This window comes from Ammospiza caudacuta, chromosome 12, assembly GCF_027887145.1.
Source record: "Ammospiza caudacuta isolate bAmmCau1 chromosome 12, bAmmCau1.pri, whole genome shotgun sequence".
NCBI classification, from domain to species: Eukaryota; Metazoa; Chordata; class Aves; order Passeriformes; family Passerellidae; genus Ammospiza; species Ammospiza caudacuta.
Window position 1 is genome coordinate 20785387 of NC_080604.1, and position 21802 is coordinate 20807188.

Consider the following 21802-nt stretch of genomic DNA (forward strand, 5'->3'; position numbering starts at 1 on the left):
TTTCCCAAATGGATATTTTAATATTTGATTTTTCTCTGATTAGCAGTGACATTAGCAGCAGAACAGTTCATTAACCTGTGCAAGAAGAGATTTATATTTTTATTTATTGTCGCCACTGCTGTGAGTAGAGAACTCAGATCATTTAATAGCAAGTCAGTAGCTCCTTTGTTGAGTTTGCAGTGGTTTAAAGAGGTGCACACTCAGCAGCCAGCACTTTGTTTGATGTGTGTGTTTATGGGAAATGTGGTTTGTTTTTATGCATTCCCTGGTTAGAAACATTTTGAGGGTGCATTTCAGAGCAGAGAGCACACTGAGCAGTGCTTCAGCCACTTGGAACTTTGTGTCTTGGAAGAACTTTTTCACCCAAACTGCTGGAAGCTGTGGCTGAAGGGTTGTTTGCTTTCCATACAATTAGCAGTTTGAGAACTCAGTGGCCTGAAATGAGCCTCTCATCTCATTTATTGCAGATAGGTCTGCAAAGAAAATTTGGGTATTAGCAACATCAGTGAGAGGCCTCCCTCCCTTCTCAACTAACTGTAACAAATTTCCAAGTGTTCAAATAATTATTTGTTCACTTTTAGCACATTGGATTCAGATTAGAGGACAAAACATACGCTGTAGAAAAGCAGCTTCAGCAAAAAGAGCCACATAACCATAAGGCCTACTAATCAATGAGTCACAGAGAGGTTTTAATGGTCTGATTTATTTGGAAAAAATCACTTAACTTGTACAGTTATCTGTCACTTTTAATGCTGCTGCTTTCCAAGAGTGTGGAGGGAGATGCTGAGAGACCAGATGAGAATTCAACATCCCTGGGGCTCTCTGGGGAAGGGGTTTGGAGAATCCAGGTCCCTCCTGAGCTCTCTGCAAACCTGCCTGGGTTGAAGGATGTCTGTGGGCTCAGGGTAAAGCCTGGGAGCGCAGTCTCAGCTTAGGAAGGGAAGGAAATAGAGAAGCACGGCCTGAGATGTGCCAGAGCTGGATTGTCCTGATCCAAAGGGCTCCCCAGGGCTTTCCAGGCCTCACCACCTCAAAACCAGCCTGACGCTGGGAATAAAGACAGCTGAGAGGGAAAGCAATGGCAGGAGAAAGACAGAGACAGAAAAGGCATTAGAATTTGAAATTAAATCCGGCCTCATCAACAGACACAATTAAAATGATCCATGGAAGAGATTAGCCAGTAAATAGCTTGCAGCCATATGGCTGAAAATAAAGCACAAATAACCAAAAATAAAACCACAACTGTACAGAAATAATCCAAAACTCCACTTTTTCTGAGTTTCCTGGTGTGGCAGAAGTGTGGAGGGAGGGAGGGAAGGAGGGCAGGGCCTGGTGGGGCAGTGATGGAGCACAGTGCTGAGCTCGTCCTGCTTTGCATTGATTGGAATTGTAATGCCTGCCAAGGGCACCTTGAGCTTTCAGAAAGGCCCCGTTGTTCCTGAAGACCTGGAATTGATAGGAGCAGGAAATGATTCCTGGGGAGCTGCTGGTGCTGCCCAGCCCTGCTGGGGCCAGCGTGGGTTTGATGCAGCATCAGCAGCTCTGATCTGTGCCCAGGGAGGGATGGAGATGGGAGAAACCTCCTCCACTGCTCCCTTCCCATCCATTTTTTTTTTTTATTTTAATTTTTTTATTTGTAAAGGACATTTGCTTATTTTGGTTTTTTTTTTCTCACTACTAGTATTATACTATTATTTCCCACATATGATACTATTATTCCCCTAAAATCTGATTATAAAGGGAATTACAGTGAAGCAATTAATAAATAAAACAAAAATAAGCAGTTTGGAAAGAAATACTCAGGGATTTTCCTTGCTGCAGAACGTGGAGCCTGGGTGGTGCCTTTGGTTTGAGACCCACTGAGATGTACAGATCTCCACTTGCATTTTGTACCTTTTAAACCAGCCTTAACCAAAACAAGCACAGGCTGAAGCTTTGGTTTTGTGGAGGCTTAAAATAAAAAATAAAAGGGAACTAAAGCTGCTGTGCTGGTGTCTCTGCAGAATCACAGTCCTGGATGACGGGAGCCTGCGCATCGTCAACGTCACCAAAGCGGACGCGGGGAGCTACACGTGCACAGCCACCAACCACTTTGGGACAGCCAGCAGCACGGGCAGCCTGGTGGTGAAAGGTGACTGAAACCATTCCTATTGTGGCTCTCTGGGGCACAAAATCCTCTTTGTTTTCATGATTCCTTCTCCAGGGCCGAATTTCAGCGTTTCGGGAGTGCCGGGTGTTTATTCGTGTTCTTCATTTATTCGTCTTCTGTCAAATGTTGTTTGCAAAAGGAAAAGCCGTGGTTTGACCAAGATATTTAAAGGAATAATCTGACAAAGTTATTTTAAGGAATAATTTTGTAAACAATGAGAGGAGCTGACAAATGTGTTGAATTAATTCTTGCCATGCTGATGAGTAGTCCAGTGTCTGATTAATTATTATAGGCCATGAACATAAAGATTATTACCCTTACCCTCTATCTCCTTCTTCTTTGGGGAAAAATCTATATTGGATAGCAAATCAAGAGACATTGATTACAAAGTGATAAATCAATCAAAGAGCTCTAATGCTGTCAGTTTTAATTCTCCCACACATTTGCAGTGATGGATCATAGTCAGAGGCTGTCCTTGTCAGCTGTGTCTGTGGTACTCAGATAATACTTTAAATGTTTCAATGTGGATTTTAATCCATGTTTTTTATAGCTGGAACATACCCAGAGGTCCCTTCTAAACCCAACCAGTCTGGGATTTTCTGAGCCTTGTAGGGAAGCACATGGACCCCAACAATTCTTCAAGTTTGGGGTTGTTTTGAGTCCCTTGTGAGGCATTTGCCCACATTGGTCCCTGAAAACAAGAACAGAGACAAGTGAGGACCAGAGTTAGGTCTCTGTAGGAGCTGATTCTCTTTTTCCCTCATCTGGGTTGTCCTAAGAGGCACCTGCAGCAAACAGCCAGGAAAGGGCTGCTCAGGGAACACGAGCATAAAAGACTTTATCCATTATCAAAATTATGGAAGGGACCTTAAAGCCCTTCTGTCCCATCCCCTGCCACGGGCAGGGACACCTTCCACTGTCCCAGGCTGCTCCAAGCCCTGTCCAACCTGTCCTTGGACACTTCCAGGGATCCAGGGGCATTCCCTGCGCAGCCTGTGATCACCTCTGTCTGTCCCAGAGCAAAATTGGGGAGCAAAATGCTAAATCCAGCCCCAATCCCTTCCCCAGTTCCCCAGGGATGGCAGCAGGGTGGGTTCCAGCCCCAATCCCCCTCCCCAGTGCTGCAAGAGCCCAGGGGGAGAATCAGGAGCTGCACTTCAGGGATTGCTTCTCCCACCATAAAAAAAGCCAATTGTTGGAAGCAGGACTGACTGGGTTCTGTTATTCCATGGTTTTGTAGCTTATCCTCCCTCCCTCCCAGTGCCCAAGGAATATCCTGCAGCTCCCAGGAAAACTCAGCATTGTTGTACCTGATTTCTGCCCGTCTGTGCTCCACAAATCACTTTCCTTCCCACCGAGGTGATAAAGGATTAGTGAGGGCTTTTTCCCCCTCAGTGCTCTGTTTTGACTCCATTCCATTTGCATTCATGGCAGTGACACATGTGCACGAAGCACAGAATAAACTCTCCGGCCTGAGATGGGGATATTAACAGCAAACTGAGAAATGCAATTTCAAACTTTGGCCCATAAAAAGTATAAAAGAGCAGAAAGTATTCTGAACTCCAAATGAACTGTGTAAAATATTGTATTATAGAGTGAAATGCTTGAGTTTCTCTGCCCTAAGTAAAACATGTGTGAATTTGGACAGAAATATTATTGAACTCCTTATTTTAACTCAGTTTTGTGGTGTACAAAAAGACTAATTTAACAGCTGATGTGGGTTTTGACCTTAAGGTATGCCTGCATTCTTTTCTAACTCCTCTTATGTCATTGAGTAAAACACTGTGAAGGTCAAGACATTTTTTCTAACCTTCCTATGTTCTTCCATTAATATTGCAGGCTGTCCTTTTTTTTTAAATTTTTTTAATTTCCTTTCTCAGGGAGAGATGCCTACAGTGTCAGAGACAGTGCAGGCAAGGATGGGAGTGGGAGAGGAATATGTTACACCAGAAGCAAGGAGCTTAAAATAACTCCCTGGCAAACAACCAGAGAGGGATGAATAAATATTCATTTTATGCATGAGTAGACAGTTTAAAAAATATCAAATCCTGACAGGTGCCCATAGGGCTGGGCATTAACATTCTGTTGTCAGGCTGGGTGAACCCCAGTGGTTTTCTGAACCAGTGCTCCTGTGTTTTGGGTTTGTTCTGTTGGATGGTGCTAAATGAGAACCTCTTGCCCTCCAAGACCTGAAATCTTAGAAACTTGCTTGTACAGTTTGACCTTTAAATTAAAAAGCAGGATTGAGTTTGTAAGGCTGGAGAAGCAGCTCCTTCCCAGGCAATGTTCAGAGCGCTGTGAAACACGGTGTGTGTTTCCATGTATTATAGAAATATTAATTTTCCATCTTGTTCCCTCAATTTTTCCTGTACTTGAGGCTAAATGTTCAATTCTTGCAACACACAGAAAGATTAGAGGCTGTCTGAGCACCAGGGGGATTAAATGACAAACAGAGTAAACAGGCAGAGGCTGCACAATATGAGTTCATTTGTGTTTAATGCAGGAGATCAGCAGGCTGGGAGAGGAGCAGGGAAGGGCTGCAATAAAAGCAAAAAAGGGGTGCAAAAAGTGGATGTGGGGAGCAGCAGGAGAGGCTCCTGTGCTGTCCCAGCTGCAGCAGGGCTGGGAGGGAGCCCCATCCCAACCCAGATGGGGTTTATAAAAATCAGGGGATCAGCTGAGCCCTGTGTGCTCCTCTCATGGGTCCCTGGCACGCAGGATGTGCTCCCAGCAGACACAATAAATGGCTTTTATTTCAGCAAAATTAAAAAAACTTCTTGCATTGGGGACTGGAGGTGAGTAGCTCGTGGTCCCAGTGCTGACACCCATTCCCAAACATCTGCTTTTTGTGGGCTCAGCTGGAAATCCATCTAAAGACATATATTTTTATATATAAATATAAATAAATTATATATGTAAATATAAATATATATACATTAGATATATAAATATAAATAATTATTATATGTAAATATAAATTATCTGAATACAGCTATAATACATAAATATAAATGCGTATGTAAATATAATTTATATTTATAAACTTAATATTATATATATTATCATATATATAATACAATATAATACAATATAATATAATATAATATAATATAATATAATATAATATAATATATAATATATAATATTATAAATATATAATTTATATTTATATATATAAACACATAGATCTATATATAAATATAAATAATTATTATATGTAAATATAATTATATGTCGGAATACAGATTTAATATATAAATATATATGTAAATATAAATATATAAATACATAGCTCTATATATAAATGTATATGTAAATATAAATATATATCTAAATATATAGATTTTATATATAAATATAAATATATATAAATATAAAATATATTTATAAATATATATATATATATATATAAAGACATAGATAGATAGGTAGATATAGATATATATATCTAAAGACATAGATTTAATTGCATTTCAGTTGAAGCTGATCTCTGAATGCTTGCTGGGGTTGGTGCCTGCCTGCCCCCTTGGGGAGTGCAGCAATTCCAGTCCCGTCAGTGCCTCCCTGACAGGGGCAGCTTCCCATGGCTTTATTTGCCTCTTTAATTATGATGCAACTTTAACATTTTCTGCTGCTGTGAGCGCCTCTCATTTGGGCTGTCACGGGAGGGCTCAAGGCAGTAAAAGCAGAACTTTTGCTGTTCAGCAGGAAAAGAGCACAAAGATAATGTCAGGAGGTTATTTTTTCCTCACGCTTGAATAGACTGATAGTCTTGATTTTGTCCAGCACAGTGATTCAAATTATTTCATATAAAATAGCACATTTTTCATTGCCAGCCTATTCCTCTGTGTGAACGCTGAAGTGCTGCATTGCAGTTAAAATTGATTAAATACTGTAAATTCTGGGCCCATTAGCGAGTAACTTTTCAGAGACTTCAGATGTTGCTGCCTTTAAACCTGGAATTCTTGTTGTGTTTGTTGCAGCCCTTTAGGACACAGCACCTGCCTTCTGCAGAAAGTGGCAGAGGGATGTGATGGTCCCCTCTGGCCCCCCATGGCTGTCTCTGTTCCATCATCACTTGATCAGAATTGAAAATCCAGTCTTGGGAATTTGTGTCGTGCTTGCCTTGTGTCCGTGGGGTTTGGTTTTGGGGTTTTTTAATCAGTGAATTCCAGTAAATGTGAATTTCACCTTCTGTTCTCAGCTCTGTTGAGTTTTAAGTGACTTTGGAGTAACTGGGATATCAATTCCTTGGAGTGAGGCTTTAACTTTTTCCCCAAGAGGAGGAATAAACCACACATTAAGATGTTGAGGGGTTTTTGTAGCATGGACCAAGGGGAAATTACAGCAGCCACTGAAATCTACTGACCCGTTTCAGCACTGTCGCCGTTCCCAGGAGCCCTCTCCAGCCCTCCCTGATTTCCCCCTTTGCTCCCATGGAAAAGCTGTCCCAGGAAGCTGCTGCAGACATTTTTTTTATTTTCCATCCCTCCCATCCATGATCTGGGTTTAGTCCTTGCTCATTTTGCAGCACGAGTGGCCCCTCTGTCACTGAGCTCTGCCTTCTGCCTGCAGTGTTTAAGGTCATGCAAATTCTTTATTTTTCTCTCCCCGTCGTTCAACATAATCCTAAATTCACATTGGTTATGCCTCAGGCCTTAAAAAAGGGACCTGGTTAAGTGATACCTGCTGTTAAAAGCACAAAATATAATTTTAAAAAGAGGGGCAGAGTTTGAAGGAATAATTCCAGACTATTGTCCATATTTTCTGGGCTTTCTGTAATTTTCCTGGATAGCACACGAGGTTTGTGTTCAGCTGGTGTCAAAACCAAGATAAAGACTCAACTCTGAAACTATCAAAAGTTTCCTTATTCTTAAATTTTGTTTTAGCATTTGCTGAACACAATTTTTATATATAGTTCAGCCATGAATGAATACTTCTTATCAGGTCTAATAGGTTTTTTAAAAAAATTTCATGGAGGAAAAGTCAATTTAGAGCATGAACTTTTACTCCAGAATCTCTAAATCAGGGATTTGCAGGCAAAAAAAAGCTCAGGCAGTGCCATGGAGTTATGCAGGCTCTGATTTATTCATGAGAACATGTAATGTATTCTCATGTTTAAGAAAGAAAACTTTTTTCTAAGTTAGGAGGAACCTTTCTTGACTTCTGAGTCACAACCAGCAGCGAAGGTTTGATTTCCACAGCTGACAAGGAAAGCAGTAATCTCTGCCCGTGAAATTGCAAAGGAAAATATTCCTCTCTAATTGGACTATTTCCACTGACACCAATTATTTCCAGGACACAATTAAGGCTCTTTTGCTGGGTTTAAGTAAAATTATGACCCAGAGCACTGCGTGGAAGGCAGGATTATAAATGAGAGAGCTGGGCCTGCCCCTCCCTCCCTGTCTCAACCCTGGCAGCCCCAGTGCTGAGCTGCACTTTGCTGCATCTCCTTCCCTTCTTCTTCTTCTTCTTAAATTCTTCTTCCCTGGCTGGGAAATCCTGCAGCAGAGGCTGGGGCTGCAATCTGAGCTGCTGCAATCTGAGCTGCTGGAATCCTGCAGCTCCCTCAGGGTCCCTGCAGCCTGCAAGAGCTCTGCTTCATCTGGAACACAAGGTTTGATCAAGGATTTCAGACTTTGAGGCAACTTCCCTGCTCCTGCAGCCCAGGTTGCTGTGTGGTGCTGACCCACATCACCCTGTGCAGGTGTGAGGGGCTCAGGTTGAGTTTCAGCACTGGCAGGTGAATCCCCCCCCAGTTTGTTACACCTTGGGCAGGTAAAGTCTGATTTTCATCCCAGCCCTGTGCAGGTGAGGACCTGAGGTCATCAGAACAATCAGGGCAGCCCCAGAGCACTCCAAGGAAGATGGAATTGTTGTGAATCCTGTCAGCATCCCTGTTTTTCTGACAGTTAGCTGAAGCAAAAAGGCTGCGATTATTCTGAGGCGACAGAAGTGCCACAATGAGGAGCAGGTGCCTCCTGTGCTGTTGAGCTTTCCCCAAATCCTCCCCTCCCTGGGCTGCTCAGAGGCAAGTTTGGCTTCTGATTTTCTGAGTGTGAACTTGTCCAACACAACTGATCCTGCTCTGGGACAGGGACGGGACCCAGGGAATGGCCGGAGCTGTGCCAGGGGGTTTAGGTTGGGTTTTAGGGAAAGGTTCATTCCCAGAGGGTGCTGGCACTGCCCAGGCTGCCCAGGGAATGGGCACAGCCCCAGAGCTCCAGGAGGGTTTGGAAAACCCTCCCAGGGATGCCCAGGTGGGATTTGGGGATAACACCCCCAGGGATGCCCAGGTGGGATTTGGGGATAACACCCCCAGGGATGCCCAGGTGGGATTCGGGGTGTCTGTGCAGGTCAGGGGCTGCCCTGGGTGATCCCTGTGGTCCCTTCCCATCAGGCTGTCCCAGGGTTCTGTGATTCCACACCTGCTGTGAGCAGGGGAGGGTCAGTGACACCCTGAGGATGAGGATGATGATGATGAGGGTCAGAGTGAGCAGCCATGGCCCCTTTGGGGACATGTCCTATCATAGATTTGTGCCCAAACATTGAACTGTGAATGAACAGCACAGAGAGAGCTCTCAGGTTTTTCCTAGGGTAAGAAAAATCCCAGTCAGCTGCTGAGGACAAAACCAGTGAATGGCAGAGAGAGAGATGACAATGAAATCAAATCCAGCAATAAAATCAAACACCACTGGGCTGCTCTTAGGGCTGCCTGAATGAAGTCAGCTCAGAGTTTCTTTTTCTCTTGTAAGCACTTACTGCTCACAACAAATAAAACTTGTAAACATAGCACAAGTGTTAAGCTTCATTAAATTTGCAGCAGACAATTAATTTTTTTTCCAGGCAATTCAGAGGTTCTTGTGTAGTACTGCTTTAGTTTAATTGAACATATTACCACAAGCAGACAATAAGAAATATATTGAAGAGATCCATCTGGGTCCCAGTGCAAACCTCGTGCTCGTTTGCTGGGGCTGTCACAGCCCTTACTAATTGCCTCATTTTGGCTCCTTCACAATCAGTGTGATTTAGCCATTAACATGATAAAAGTCATCTTGGTGAAGAGCTCGATATTAAAAAGCATAGATCTCCTGCCTTGCTCTGGTGCCACTTTTGGACTAATCTCCAGCCTTATTGGAGTGATATTTTCCAAAGCAGGAATTCAAATGGATCAATTCCCACGGAGCAGCTTCTGCAGGTACTGTGTGCCTGGGATGGAGGGGGTGCAGCTCTGAAATGTTTCCTCTGGGTCTGGGAAATGTCAGATTCTTCCCTCTCACCACCTTCTCCTTTCTCCTTCCAACCCCAGCCAACCTTCAGGCACATCAAGGCTCTTACAACTGATAATTGCTCAGGTAAATAATGGAATTAACATCACAGCAAGTGCTGATGCTTGTAGATACACCTGATTCAGCACATAAAGTGGGAAAAAATTATATTTTTAGAAAAGTTCAACCATTATGTCTGAATAACCTGTAGAGGGGAAAAAACCCAGTATTTTTGTTCTGTGTTTTTACCTTAAACCCACAGTGTATTGCAGGGCCAGCATTATTGCAGCCTCTCCCACCACAGGAAAAAAATTTTAAAAAAGGTAAGAATAATGCCTTTAAAAGCTCAGAACTTTTGTTTTAGGAATTTTTCTGAGCTGTCCCAAAAAAGCAGGAGGTTCAGGAGTTCTCCATGGCCAGCACAATACTGGGTGGTTTGGCTCATCACTGGAGATCAGATCCACACATCAGCTGGCAGACATGACCTGTGGCTTAAACACAGACTCTTAATGAGACAAAAGCAGGTTAATTAACAGTTTTCATCAACTCACTTCAATTTATTTTAACACGCTGCATTTCAGAAAGGTTAAAATATTTGTCAGTTTTTGAATACAAATGAAAGCCCAGAGTGGTTTAAACAAAGCCATAGATCACATCTAAATCTGAGTAAATGCAGTGTGTGTGAGTAAGTTTATGGTGTGATTGGACATAAATCATAATTAACAAATTATTCTGCAGTCAGGCCCTGGCACAGGGTGCCCAGAGAAGCTGTGGTTGTTCCATCCCTGGAACTGGATTGATTTTCCCAGAATTTACATTTTACAATTATTTTTTTTGCCAGAATTTACAGTATTTGATCAATTTGAACTGCAATGCAGCACCTCAACATTGACACAGAGGAACAGGCTGGGAATGAAAAATGCGCTGTTTTATAAGAAATAATTTAAATTACTGTGCTGGACAAAAGGCCAGGTTGGGCAGGGCTGGGAGCAAAGTGGGATAGTGGAAGGCGATCCCTTCCAACTCAGGATATTCTCTTTATGCCCAGCCCTGGTATTTGAGAGATCAGGGGCCATCTCTCAGTTCCTGCAGCTCTGTGTGCCTCTGCAGGGGACCCACCAGGAATTTCAGCTCTGTCTCCTTGAGATTTTAATTCATGGAGCTCCTCTGGTGGGCAGAAATGAAACCATGACAGTTGCACTGGACATTTTAAGCTGTGCTTAACGTTCTCCTCCTTGCTGAAGGAGTTCCTGCCTTCTGAGCCTGCGCTGAGGGATGAATTTGGTTTTTGTGCCAGAGGAGGGCACAGAGAGCTTGTCCTTCTCTCCAGGCATGCAGTGGGAGGAATTTCCAGGCAGGAGTTCCGTGGGAATTCCACAAAGCCTGCGTGAATCAGGGTGATACCCAAAGGGAAAGCAGCAAAACAGAAAGCTGAGGTTGTTGTAGCAGTAAAACAGAAAACTGAGATTGTTGTATCAGTGAAACAGAAAACTTGAGGGTGTTGTAGGTGTTGTAGCTGTAAAACAGAAAGCTGAGGTTGTTGTAGGTGTAAAACAGAAAGCTGAGATTGTTATATCAGTGAAACAGAAAGCTGAGGTTGTTGTAGCAGTAAAACAGAAAGCTGAGATTGTTATATCAGTGAAACAGAAAGCTGAGGTTGTTGTAGGTGTAAAACAGAAAGCTGAGGTTGTTATATCGGTAAAACAGAAAGCTGAGGTTCTTATATCGGTAAAACAGAAAGCTGAGGTTGTTGTAGCTGTAAAACAGAAAGCTGAGGTTCTTATATCGGTAAAACAGAAAACTGAGATTGTTATATCAGTGAAACAGAAAACTTGAGGTTGTTGTAGGTGTAAAACAGAAAGCTGAGGTTGTTGTAGCAGTAAAACAGAAAGCTGAGGTTGTTATATCGGTAAAACAGAAAGCTGAGGTTGTTGTAGCTGTAAAACAGAAAGCTGAGATTGTTATATCAGTGAAACAGAAAGCTGAGGTTGTTGTAGGTGTAAAACAGAAAGCTGAGGTTGTTATATCGGTAAAACAGAAAGCTGAGGTTGTTGTAGCTGTAAAACAGAAAGCTGAGGTTGTTGTAGCTGTAAAACAGAAAGCTGAGGTTGTTATATCAGTGAAACAGAAAGCTGAGGTTGTTATATCAGTGAAACAGAAAGCTGAGGTTGTTGTAGCTGCTGTGGCACTGGGGAGGGTGTCCCCATCTCTCCCCAGCTGTCAGGAATTCCGTGTGATGGGATGGGGAGATGATGATGATGATGATATCTAACCATGACTGCAGATCTCTGCTTCAGGTGGGGATGAAGGAAGCAGCGTGGGAGAATGAAGGAAATGAACTTCCTGTCCCTGAAATCACTGACTCCCAGCAGCCTGGCCCCAGGGTGATGTGTTTTACATCAAAGAGGCAGAGGAAGCGTTCAGAGAGCGCATTAGAGGAGGAGGAGGAGGAGGAGGATGAGAGTGCTGCAGGCAGGAATCTGGGACAGCGTTTGGGGAAATCCCAGCCCTGTTGAGCATCTCCCCAGGGGCACTTTGGAGCAGCTCAGCAGAGCCAAACACTCAGGATTTGAGCTGATGGGAGTGCTCTCCCTGAGCCAAACACTCAGGATTTGAGCTGAGGGGAGTGCTCTCCCTGAGCCAAACACTCAGGATTTGAGCTGAGGGGAGTGCTCTCCCTGAGCCCGGATTGCCAGCAGGTTATTATCAGAGTTATTGTCAGGTAATAAATCCAGGTGGCACCCAGACAAACCTGGGACAGGTCAGGGGGTGTCTGCAGCACTGCTGAACGAGAGGGAGGAGATGCTTCAATATCAGGGATTCCTGCCACCTGATTTTCCTTTTTTTTAGTGCAAGATAATGAGCAATCCCCTCACATCACATGGAGACATTAGACTCTTGTCTTTATCCCAAAGTAGCAATGTTCCTGAATTCCTGAATACATGGAATTTCATCACTGAACTGACCTGCCATGGCTTGGGTTGGTTGTTTCTGTCTCTGTGTGTCACACACACGCTTAGAATATGAACTTTGCTTTCATTTGAAGTTTTTAAGTGGGCCAAGAAGAACCAATCCAATTTGTAGGGTTTAGCACTGTGTTTTCTTCCAGGTTTGTTGTGAATATATGTGAATACAGAGTTTATTTAGGAAATCAGCAGTATTTCAGCAGTGAAAATTCCAGTTCCCATCCTAAGGGCACAGTAAAAAGCCTCTGTAAAAATCCATTAGTCCTGGGAGCTAAACTGAGCAGCTGACAATGAATTCCTTCCCTGCAGGAGAGAGCTGTGGTGGTGTTTGCAGGGGTGCCAGGACCAGGGAAGAGATGAGAATCTTGACTCCATGTTTCAGAAGGCTGATTTATTATTTTATTATATATATTATATTAAAGGAAAATTATATACTAAATCTATACTAAAAGAATAGAAGAAATTTTAGAAGGCTTGACAGGAATAGAAAACAATGATAATAAAATCTTGTGACTTGTGGGAATCCACAAAATCAGAGGGTTTTGGGAAAGCTGCAAAAGGCAGGCTTCAGATACAGCAGAACTGTGATTAGAGCTAAGCAGCAGCCATGAGATTGGTCAGCAGAAAAATTATTTAAACTGTAGAAAAGCAAGGACAAATAGAACAATGGTCTGTGTATTAAGGCTTGTCTAGAATAACTCCCTAAGCTACAGAAAAGTTTATCTAGTGAGATATTGGGAAGTTCTAAGCTTAATAATGGAGCTCTGTGCGTTGTGTTTTAAGGCTCACAAGCAGGTATTGTATTTGAAATAATCAAGCATTGTTTAACCAAAGGTACCTGTGCTAATAGTGGTTGGATGGAACTGCTGTCAATATAGAATAGATACTACACAGATATAAATACTGTCAATGTGCTTTTCTTTGTGTGATTGGGCAAAAAACTTACAAAGTGAGTTGTGACATTGAGTTCTGTGTCTGCTGCCTGGGCTGTGAGCTGCTGGCAGCTTCCCATTGCCATCACCATGGAATGAGGCTGATGCTGGAAAATCCAACAGCTCAAGGCAGTCCCAGCAGTCCTGTCCTGTTTGGGATTTGTAAATAGCCCCCAGCCAGTGTCAGTGACTGACCAGAGAGTCCGAGCCAGCTGGCTGTGATTGGCCATTAATTAAAATCAACCACATGAGACCAATCCCAGACCCACCTGTTGCATCCCACAGCAGCAGATAATCAATGTTTACATTTTATTTCTGAGGCCTCTCAGCTTCTCAGGAGAAAAAATCCTAAGGAAAGGATTTTGCATAAAATATGTCTGATATAGAGAGCCACGAGTGGAAGTGTCTGGGAGAGCAGCCCAGCCCATGGCTGAGCCCAGCACTGGAGCCAGGCTGAGAGCAGAGTTGGAGCTGCTGCTCCTCCACCTCCCTGTGTGTGCCTTTGCAGGCTGGCCCTTGCTCCTGGCCCTGGAATTATTTACATAAGAAAAACTCCTGGCTAATTTGAGGCAAAATGCCACAGAACAGCAGAAAATGTCAGGGACACTTTTTAATGATGCTCTGTGGGGAAGATTTATTCAGCAGAGGAGGCGCTGAGGACTCTGAGCCAGTTCTAATGAGGAATGGTCTTGGGGGTTGTTATTTTCATCTCACCTGTGATCCCGCCTCCCCCTGCCCCTGCCATCAGCAGCAGGCAGCAAAGCAGGAGCACAGCCCCCAGAAAAGGGAGGTTTGTCTTCTCTCTGTGCCACTAATGAGAATGAGTCACTTCCTTAGCAGGGAGCACAGGGCATCCTGAGCCAACCTCATCTGCACCGGGAAACAAATGAGACCTGCTTGGCCCAGGGAGCTCTGTCTCAGTGTTTGTTTGGTTGGCTCTGCTCTCCCTGCCATGGGGTTTGTTCTCTAATAGGTGTTGGGGCGTCAGGCTCGCTCACGCTGCTGTGAGCAAGGGAAAGTTCATCTTAAATAAAAATATCTGCTGTGCACTGTGGTGCAGGGAGACAAAACAGTTCCTAATGAAGGCCTGATCCATTTTATTTTATAAGCTGGGCAAATAAGGCAGCAGAGACTTTTAATGACTTGCTCAAGGTCAGACAGAAAGTGAGGAGGAAAACTCATTTTATTCCAAATTACTCCAAGGCTGTGCCCACACTGGAGCAACCTTCCTCTTCACCTGGCACTCTTCCTCCTCTTTGGCTTATCTAACCCTCTTTTTGATGGAATTGTTGAGCTCAGTTGTTCCCATCTGGCTGTGACTCCAGGTCCCAGTGCTCAGGGTGGTGTTTGAACTGTGCTGTGCTGTGCCCCCCATGGGAGCTGGGACACATTCATTCCCTGAGGGATCACAGCTAAAATCATTCCCTGAGGGATCACAGCTAAAATCACCCCCTTCTCCTGCTTTCTGTGCCTGGCCCAGCTCCTTGGAACATCCTGAGGTTTGCAGTTGTTGTGCTCTGTTTGACTTTAACTTGTAGGTACTTTCTGATATTGTGTATTTGCCACAAGTTAAAAGGGAATAGTAAAAAAAAAAAAAAAAAAACAAAAAGGTAGAAAAATAGCAAATCTTGTCCTGTTTTCACGTGCTCCCCTCCAGCTCCTTTCCCACAATGGCAGGTGGGAGGATGAATGTCTTGGGCTTGATAAATGTCCTGGACACCAAGCCTGGCTTATCCCCAGGCAGGGATGACACAGCCAAGCCCTGATCTGGGTGACATTAAGGATGGTTAAGCTGAGGATCACTCACTGCAAAGTCCAGCCAGGGATTTTCTGGCTGCTCCCTAAGTTTGACAGCTCAAGAGGCATCTGCTCCTAATGACTCTTAATTTGGGATTTATTCTGGCACGGCAGATAATTCCAAACATCTTGGTACTGATGAGGAGGGTGGGTAACAGGCACAGAATTCCTGTGGGAAAGGCCTAAAATTCACACTTGTGCCTTAGAAATGCAAAACTGTGGCGGCCACTCTGAGATTCTGCAGTTTGAGTGTCTGCGTGTTGTATTTCTGCTGCTCTGCTGCCTCCTGAAATGTTTGATTTATGATCATCACTATAAAAACCTGTAAAACACCATAAAAGAACCAACCCCAGAGGGTGAGCTGTTCTGAGGGGCAGAATGTTGTTGGGCACCGTGTCCCTGGGCTCCAGGGAACCCCATCTACACAATTCCCCTGGTTTGTGGTACCAGGAGAGCAGTGACTGATCCCTGAGCGAGCTGCAATTTATCTCAGATTAGCTGTGATTTCTGCTGTATCTGATTAACCTTCTCTGGGAGGTGCTCATCGTTTCTGCAATGACAGCAGAGTATTCCCCACCTGAAGAGACAGACATCAGCTCGTCCCAATCGATGGCCCACAAAAGGTGAATTCCCCAGGTTATCCACAAGGGTTGTCACCAGCACCTGGGTCATTTGTCAGACATGGAGCTCTCACTGGAGGCAGCTCTGGAGTGGAGTGGGGTTTATTTCAGTCTGCAGAGCTGTTGGAGGATGTTTGAGGTTCCTGCTGTAATCAGACTCCGTTGCATCCTGCTGCAAAGAGCAGGAACAAATTTCCCTGAGTGACGGATTTGATTGTCATCTCCAGAGCCCATTACGTGTGATTTGCTTGGTGACAATTGTGTGGAGAGAGCTTGATTTGATCAGATTGCATTGCACTGGGTAAAAGGGAGGTTAAAGTGGAGTGCTGGGGGCTCTCCTCCCTCCCTGCACTCTCACTGGAGTGGGTGTATTTTCAGATGTTTTGGCTTTGAATTTGCTCTAATGGCACACCCCTCCTCAGCATCCCCCCTGTGCGGTTCCATTCTCAATGTGTTTTCAGATGTAAATAACCTTCATTTCAGATTTAAACCTTCATTTTTTTATCCAGCCACCCAGAAATGCAGGTGGGGTGTGCAGAATGCAATCCCCTGAGTGCTGCCCATCCCTTCTGGGCACTGGGGGCACCCAATCCTGCCAGGGACACTCTGCCATCAGCCCCGGAGAGTTTCCCATCTGTGGGAAGCCCTTCAGTGGAGCTGAGGAGGGAACTGCTGCTCTTGGAAGGGACAGATCACAGGGAGAAACAGCCAAAGTCTCCTCTTACAACAGCTTTCCAATCCTCACAGAAAATTCCTGACAAAGGGGCTCAGGCTCCCACTGAAATAATCCCATGTCCCCACACTGCTGAGGGGATTTCAGCCAAACAAGATAAGGATCCTCCTTCAGCAGAGCAATTTGAGCACATCCTCAAGGCCCAGCCCAGCCAGTGTGCTGCTGGATTGGGTTTGTGCTCTCCCAGGAAAGGTCAGATGTTCCAGATGTTCCAGATGTTCCCTCCCTGCCTCCCCTAATCCCTGCTGAACACAGGGCTGTGGCTCACTGCAGAGATCTGTGCTGCCTGATGGCATGGAAAGCTCTAATCACTAATCACAAATGTTTCTAAAATCAGAGCTAAGTGACTTCAGTCCCAGCCCTGAAGTCCCTTTTCAGAACTGATAGTGTCTGCTTTTAATAGGATTATATTTTATTAGGCTGAACTGCCACAGTACACACCAGAGGGTGGAAATGCTGCAGAATCTCCTGTTAAGAATGTGTGTAATAGCTGATTGCAGGGGAAAAAGGGATAAATTGGCATAAAAGCCAAGTGCCTGCTCCTGAAAGCATCTGTGTGACTCAGCACAGCTCACAGGTGGGATATTTTAAAGGCCAAAAACTGTAAATACTTAACCTTTTCCCCATTGCTTTTTCATCCCAATTTTGGCCATGCCCCGTGAAGTACTCAGTCCATTCAGCTGTAATTTGCTCTGCTAATTCCTCTCTGTGTTCAGTCATTCACTGGGTTTTAATCTCTTTAATTCAGAGTTGTATTTCCCTCTCTCCTGCACTCTTTCCCTCTTTCCCCTCTCTCATGACAGAGCACTCAAAGCTCCCAGAAGTTTCACCAGTCAGGTCTCACAGGCTTTTGGCCTTATGGTCCTGGATAAGTATTTCATTCACAAACAGAAAGGAAAAAAAATAGAGCAAATTTGAGTATTTTCATGTATTGGACTTTGATTCTTTGGTTGCTCATAGAAACCACATCCTCCAGGATTGATTTTTATTATCTCCAGACATGATGTGCCTTGGAATCAATACAATAATGTAAAATGTCATTGCAAATAGAGGACATTGATCTGAGATGCATTTATTAACTCCTGCTGATAAAAGCCAAAATGGAATTGGTGAACATGCTGGCGTTCAAAAAAAAAAAAAAATTGAGGAAAATGAGTCCCAAATGCTCGAGTTATAGTTCATCTACAAGAAAAATCTTGTACAGGAAATGGTTTATGCAGATAAGGAGAATATATCTGGATCTTTAACACCGTAACACTAGTCTGAGAGAATTAGGTAATTAGCTGGTTAATCAAACTGGAATTTGTTGCTAATCAGCCCAGGTCCTCATAAGGAATATCAGCAGTCAGGAGTATTTCCAACAGACCTTCCCTGCTCAGGCAGAAGAGGGAATGGGAGAGGGACAGGTACTGCAGACCTCAGAGCAGGCTGAAGTTTGGAATATGATCAGTTTAATGATCTTGGAGCCCTTTACAACTTAATTGTGCCATGATTCTGTAGGATCTTGTACAACATTCCCATTCACTTCCCAGCAGCATGGAATGAAGGCAAGGCTGGAAGAAGAGAGAGAGGAGTAAGTCTTTGGAAAATTTCCTTTAGAAGTAAGACAGTTTGAGAGAACTGCTAATTTGGGGGCTGTGCAGGGGAGTTTTGATTTCTTCAGGGTTTTTGTTCTGGATAAAAATGTGAAAATCCAAGTATTCCCTTCTGTTCCTTCTCCTTTGACCTCCTCCTGTGTGCTGGGCTAGATGTCTAAATAAGCATTTAGGTATTAGCTGCAGCCAGCCTTGGAAATGCTGACATTATCCCTTCTGAGTTTAGTCTGCCTCTGAATGCTCAATTGCACCAATTTAACAACAGGAGCTGCGTCTCCTGAGCATGTTCCAGTTCAGCCTTTATTGGAGTGTGACATTCTGTGCTCCTCCAGCAGCCAGGCTGGCACTGCAGGTCCCACTGTCTGCTCAGCACCCATTGGGTATCCTCACCTGGTGTTGGATATCCTCACCTGGTATTGGATATCCTCACCTGCAACTGGATATCCTCACCTGCAACTGGATATCCTCACCTGGTATTGGATATCCTCATCTGTTATTGGATATCCTCACCTGGTATTGGATATCCTCACCTGGTATTGGATATCCTCATCTGTTATTGGATATCCTCACCTGGTATTGGATATCCTCACCTGGTATTGGATATCCTCACCTGCAACTGGATATCCTCCCCTGGTATTGGATATCCTCATCTGGTATTGGATATCCTCTCTGGTATTGGATATCCTTACCTGTAATTGGATATCCTCACCTGAAACTGGATATCCTCACCTGGTATTGGATATCCTCACCTGGTATTGGATATCCTTACCTGTAATTGGGTATCCTCACCTGAAACTGGATATCCTTACCTGTTATTGAATATCCTTACCTGTAATTGGATATCCTCACCTGAAACTGGATATCCTCACCTGCACTTGGATATCCTTACCTAAAACAGTTCCTAATGAAGGCCTGATCCATTTTATTTTATAAGCTGGGCAAATAAGGCAGCAGAGACTTTTAATGACTTGCTCAAGGTCAGACAGAAAGTGAGGGGGAAAACTCATTTTATTCCAAATTACTCCAAGTCTGTGCCCACACTGGAGCAACCTTCCTCTTCATTTGGTACTCTTCCTCCTCTTTTGCTTATCTAATCCTCACTTGCCATTGGATATCCTTATTTGCAACTGGATATCCTCACCTGCCATTGGATATCCTCACCTGCACTCAGGTATCCTTACCTGCCATTGGATATCCTAACTTGTAATTGGATACCCTCACCTGCCATTGGATACCCTCACCTGCCATTGGATATCCTCACCTGCCATTGGATATCCTCACCTGTAATTGGATATCCTCACCTGCCATTGGATATCCTCATCTGTAATTGGATATCCTCACCTGTAATTGGATATCCTCACCTGCCATTGGATATCCTCACCTGTAATTGGATATCCTCACCTGCCATTGGATATCCTCACCTGTAATTGGATATCCTCACCTGCACTCAGGTATCCTCACCTGTGATTGGATATTCTCGCCTGTAATTGGATATTCTCGCCTGCAGGGCTGGGCTGGATCCTGGAGTGCCTCACCCATCCCCAGGGCTGAGCCAAACTGGGAATGTGATTCTGAGTCCACCTGGTCTGGGAAAAGCCCCCTGGTCAGTGAGGATTCTGCTGTGACAGTTCTGGCACACAATTGCTGACACCGTGTCTGGCCTCATTCCAAAGCTGCTCTGACCTATTTTTTAAGGGAAAAAAAGCATTCTCTGTGAGTGTCAGCCCCTGCTGAGGTTTGTGTCACTGGTGTGCTGCCACAGCAGCCCGTGTCACGTCCTGCACATCTGCAGATGGATGTGACAAGCAGAGCTGCCTTCCCTGAACAAATCCTCCCTCCCCATGGACACCCCATCCATTGGGGTGGTTCCCTCATAGATTGTGACCCCCAGGCCTTATCCTTGGTGCTGCAGCCTGGGAATGCAGCTGGAAATGCATCCCAAAATGCATCCCAAAAGGATCAGGAGATTCCCTCATGGCTGATGATGGGCAGCTGATAAAGGACAGAAGGGAAGCAATCACAGCCTTCCCACAGATGGGAGGTGATGCTCAGCTCCCTTTCTTCTAAAGAAGAAAGAAGATTAGTTAAAATCTCTTGTAGGATACAGCAAATCCATGAATCAGCCAGACAGTTCGGGCACTGTGCTGGGGGAGCTGGGGGAGGCGAGGCAGGAAAATCAGGATTTCAGGTGGCATTGAAGGAGGTGACACGAGCTGGGGTGACCTCGGTGCCCCCAGCAGGGAGGGCTGGGCACCCAGAGCTGTGCCGGGGCCAGCAGGGTCTGCTCCAGCCCCCAGGAGCTCCCGGGCTGCTCGGAGCCTCTGGAAAAACCACAGAAAACTGGCAAGTGTCACCTCTGTCCCACAGAGAGCATCCTCTGAGAGTGCTGGTGGGGAAGGCAGGCAGGGAAGGAGCTCTGCTGTTGCCGAGCCTTCAGTGACACCTACAGCCTGTCCCTGCCAGCGTCACATCCAGCTGTGCTCCTGCCACCCCAGGGATGCTCCAGGCCGGGCTCAGGGTGGATGGCAGCAGGGATTCCCCAGGGAAAGGTTCCTGCAGCTGCCCAGAGGGATTTCACTGAGGTGTGCGTGTGGGACAGGGGACAGTGGTGAGGAGTGGTTGGACTTGGTGACCTTAAAAGATCTTTTCCAACCTGAATGATTCCAGGATTCCCTGAAACCTGCAGGCGTTTTTGGAAGCACCAGGCACTCAGAGTTCTTCCAGGAGCTGTGCTGAGCTGCCCTGGCCTCCAGCAAACACATTTCTTGATATCATTTATATAAATCTTAGAATTATATTTCTATATTTCTATACTTCTATACTTCTATACTTCTATACTTCTATACTTCTATACTTCTATACTTCTATACTTCTATACTTCTATATTTCTATTCTGTTCTCTCTATTGCAGGTTTATATAAACCTATAAAGTTCTAACTATATAAACCTATAATGTTCTAATATTCTATATAAAACTATAGTATTCTAACTATATTCTAGACTATAACTATTCCATAAAGAATATTTTATTAAATTTAATTAATATTTAATTAATATTTATATCTAATATATTCTATAAATGTAATTGTATAGAATTCTGGAATACAAATTACGTACCAGAATTCTTTATTCTAGAATCTATTTTATATTCTAAAATTCTTTACAATTATATATTATATATTCTATATTATATATTCTATATTATATATTAATATAAAAATTATATATAAATTATATATTCTACATATTATATATCTATATATTTATAGCCTTTATATTCTTCATTCCTTTCATGTTTATAAACACCTGAGAAATATTTAATGTGTTAATTCATTGATTAATTAAGTGTCATACAAGTTGTTCTAAGAGCTCCTCTGCTTGGTCAGAAGTGAACACAACATACAGACAAATTGAACTTGTCCAAGATAACACAGCCAAGTCCCTGAGACTCGATCTGAAATCTCTCTAGACAGCAACAAAATCTTTCTCGCCACCTCCTGCAGACTTTTGAGAAGGCTGAAAATGCAGGAACAGCTTTGCATCCCCTGGATTTCTGTGAGCAGCTCTGCCCAGTCCATATCTGTGCTGCTGTATCTTTATTATTTTAGCAGAGAATTAAGCAGCTGGGCAATAGGCTCAGGAAGAAGTTGTTGAGATTTTGGTGTCATGTACCAGAGATTGAATAATACTGGTATTATTTTAGCATGACAGCTGTGCAGAGTAGATTTTTGGAATAAGCAAA

At 43.9% G+C, this 21802-nt stretch overlaps 1 protein-coding gene across 1 annotated transcript in view; it reads left to right on the top strand.

Annotated features, from left to right (window-relative positions):
• The window catches only part of LOC131562879 (contactin-4), a 229423-nt gene that overhangs the window by 193936 nt on the left and 13685 nt on the right, over window positions 1-21802 (top strand). Inside the window, exon 12 of the mRNA XM_058812650.1 lies at window positions 2004-2131. Coding sequence (XP_058668633.1) covers window positions 2004-2131 — 128 coding nt within the window. The remainder of the gene's footprint in view (window positions 1-2003; window positions 2132-21802) is intronic.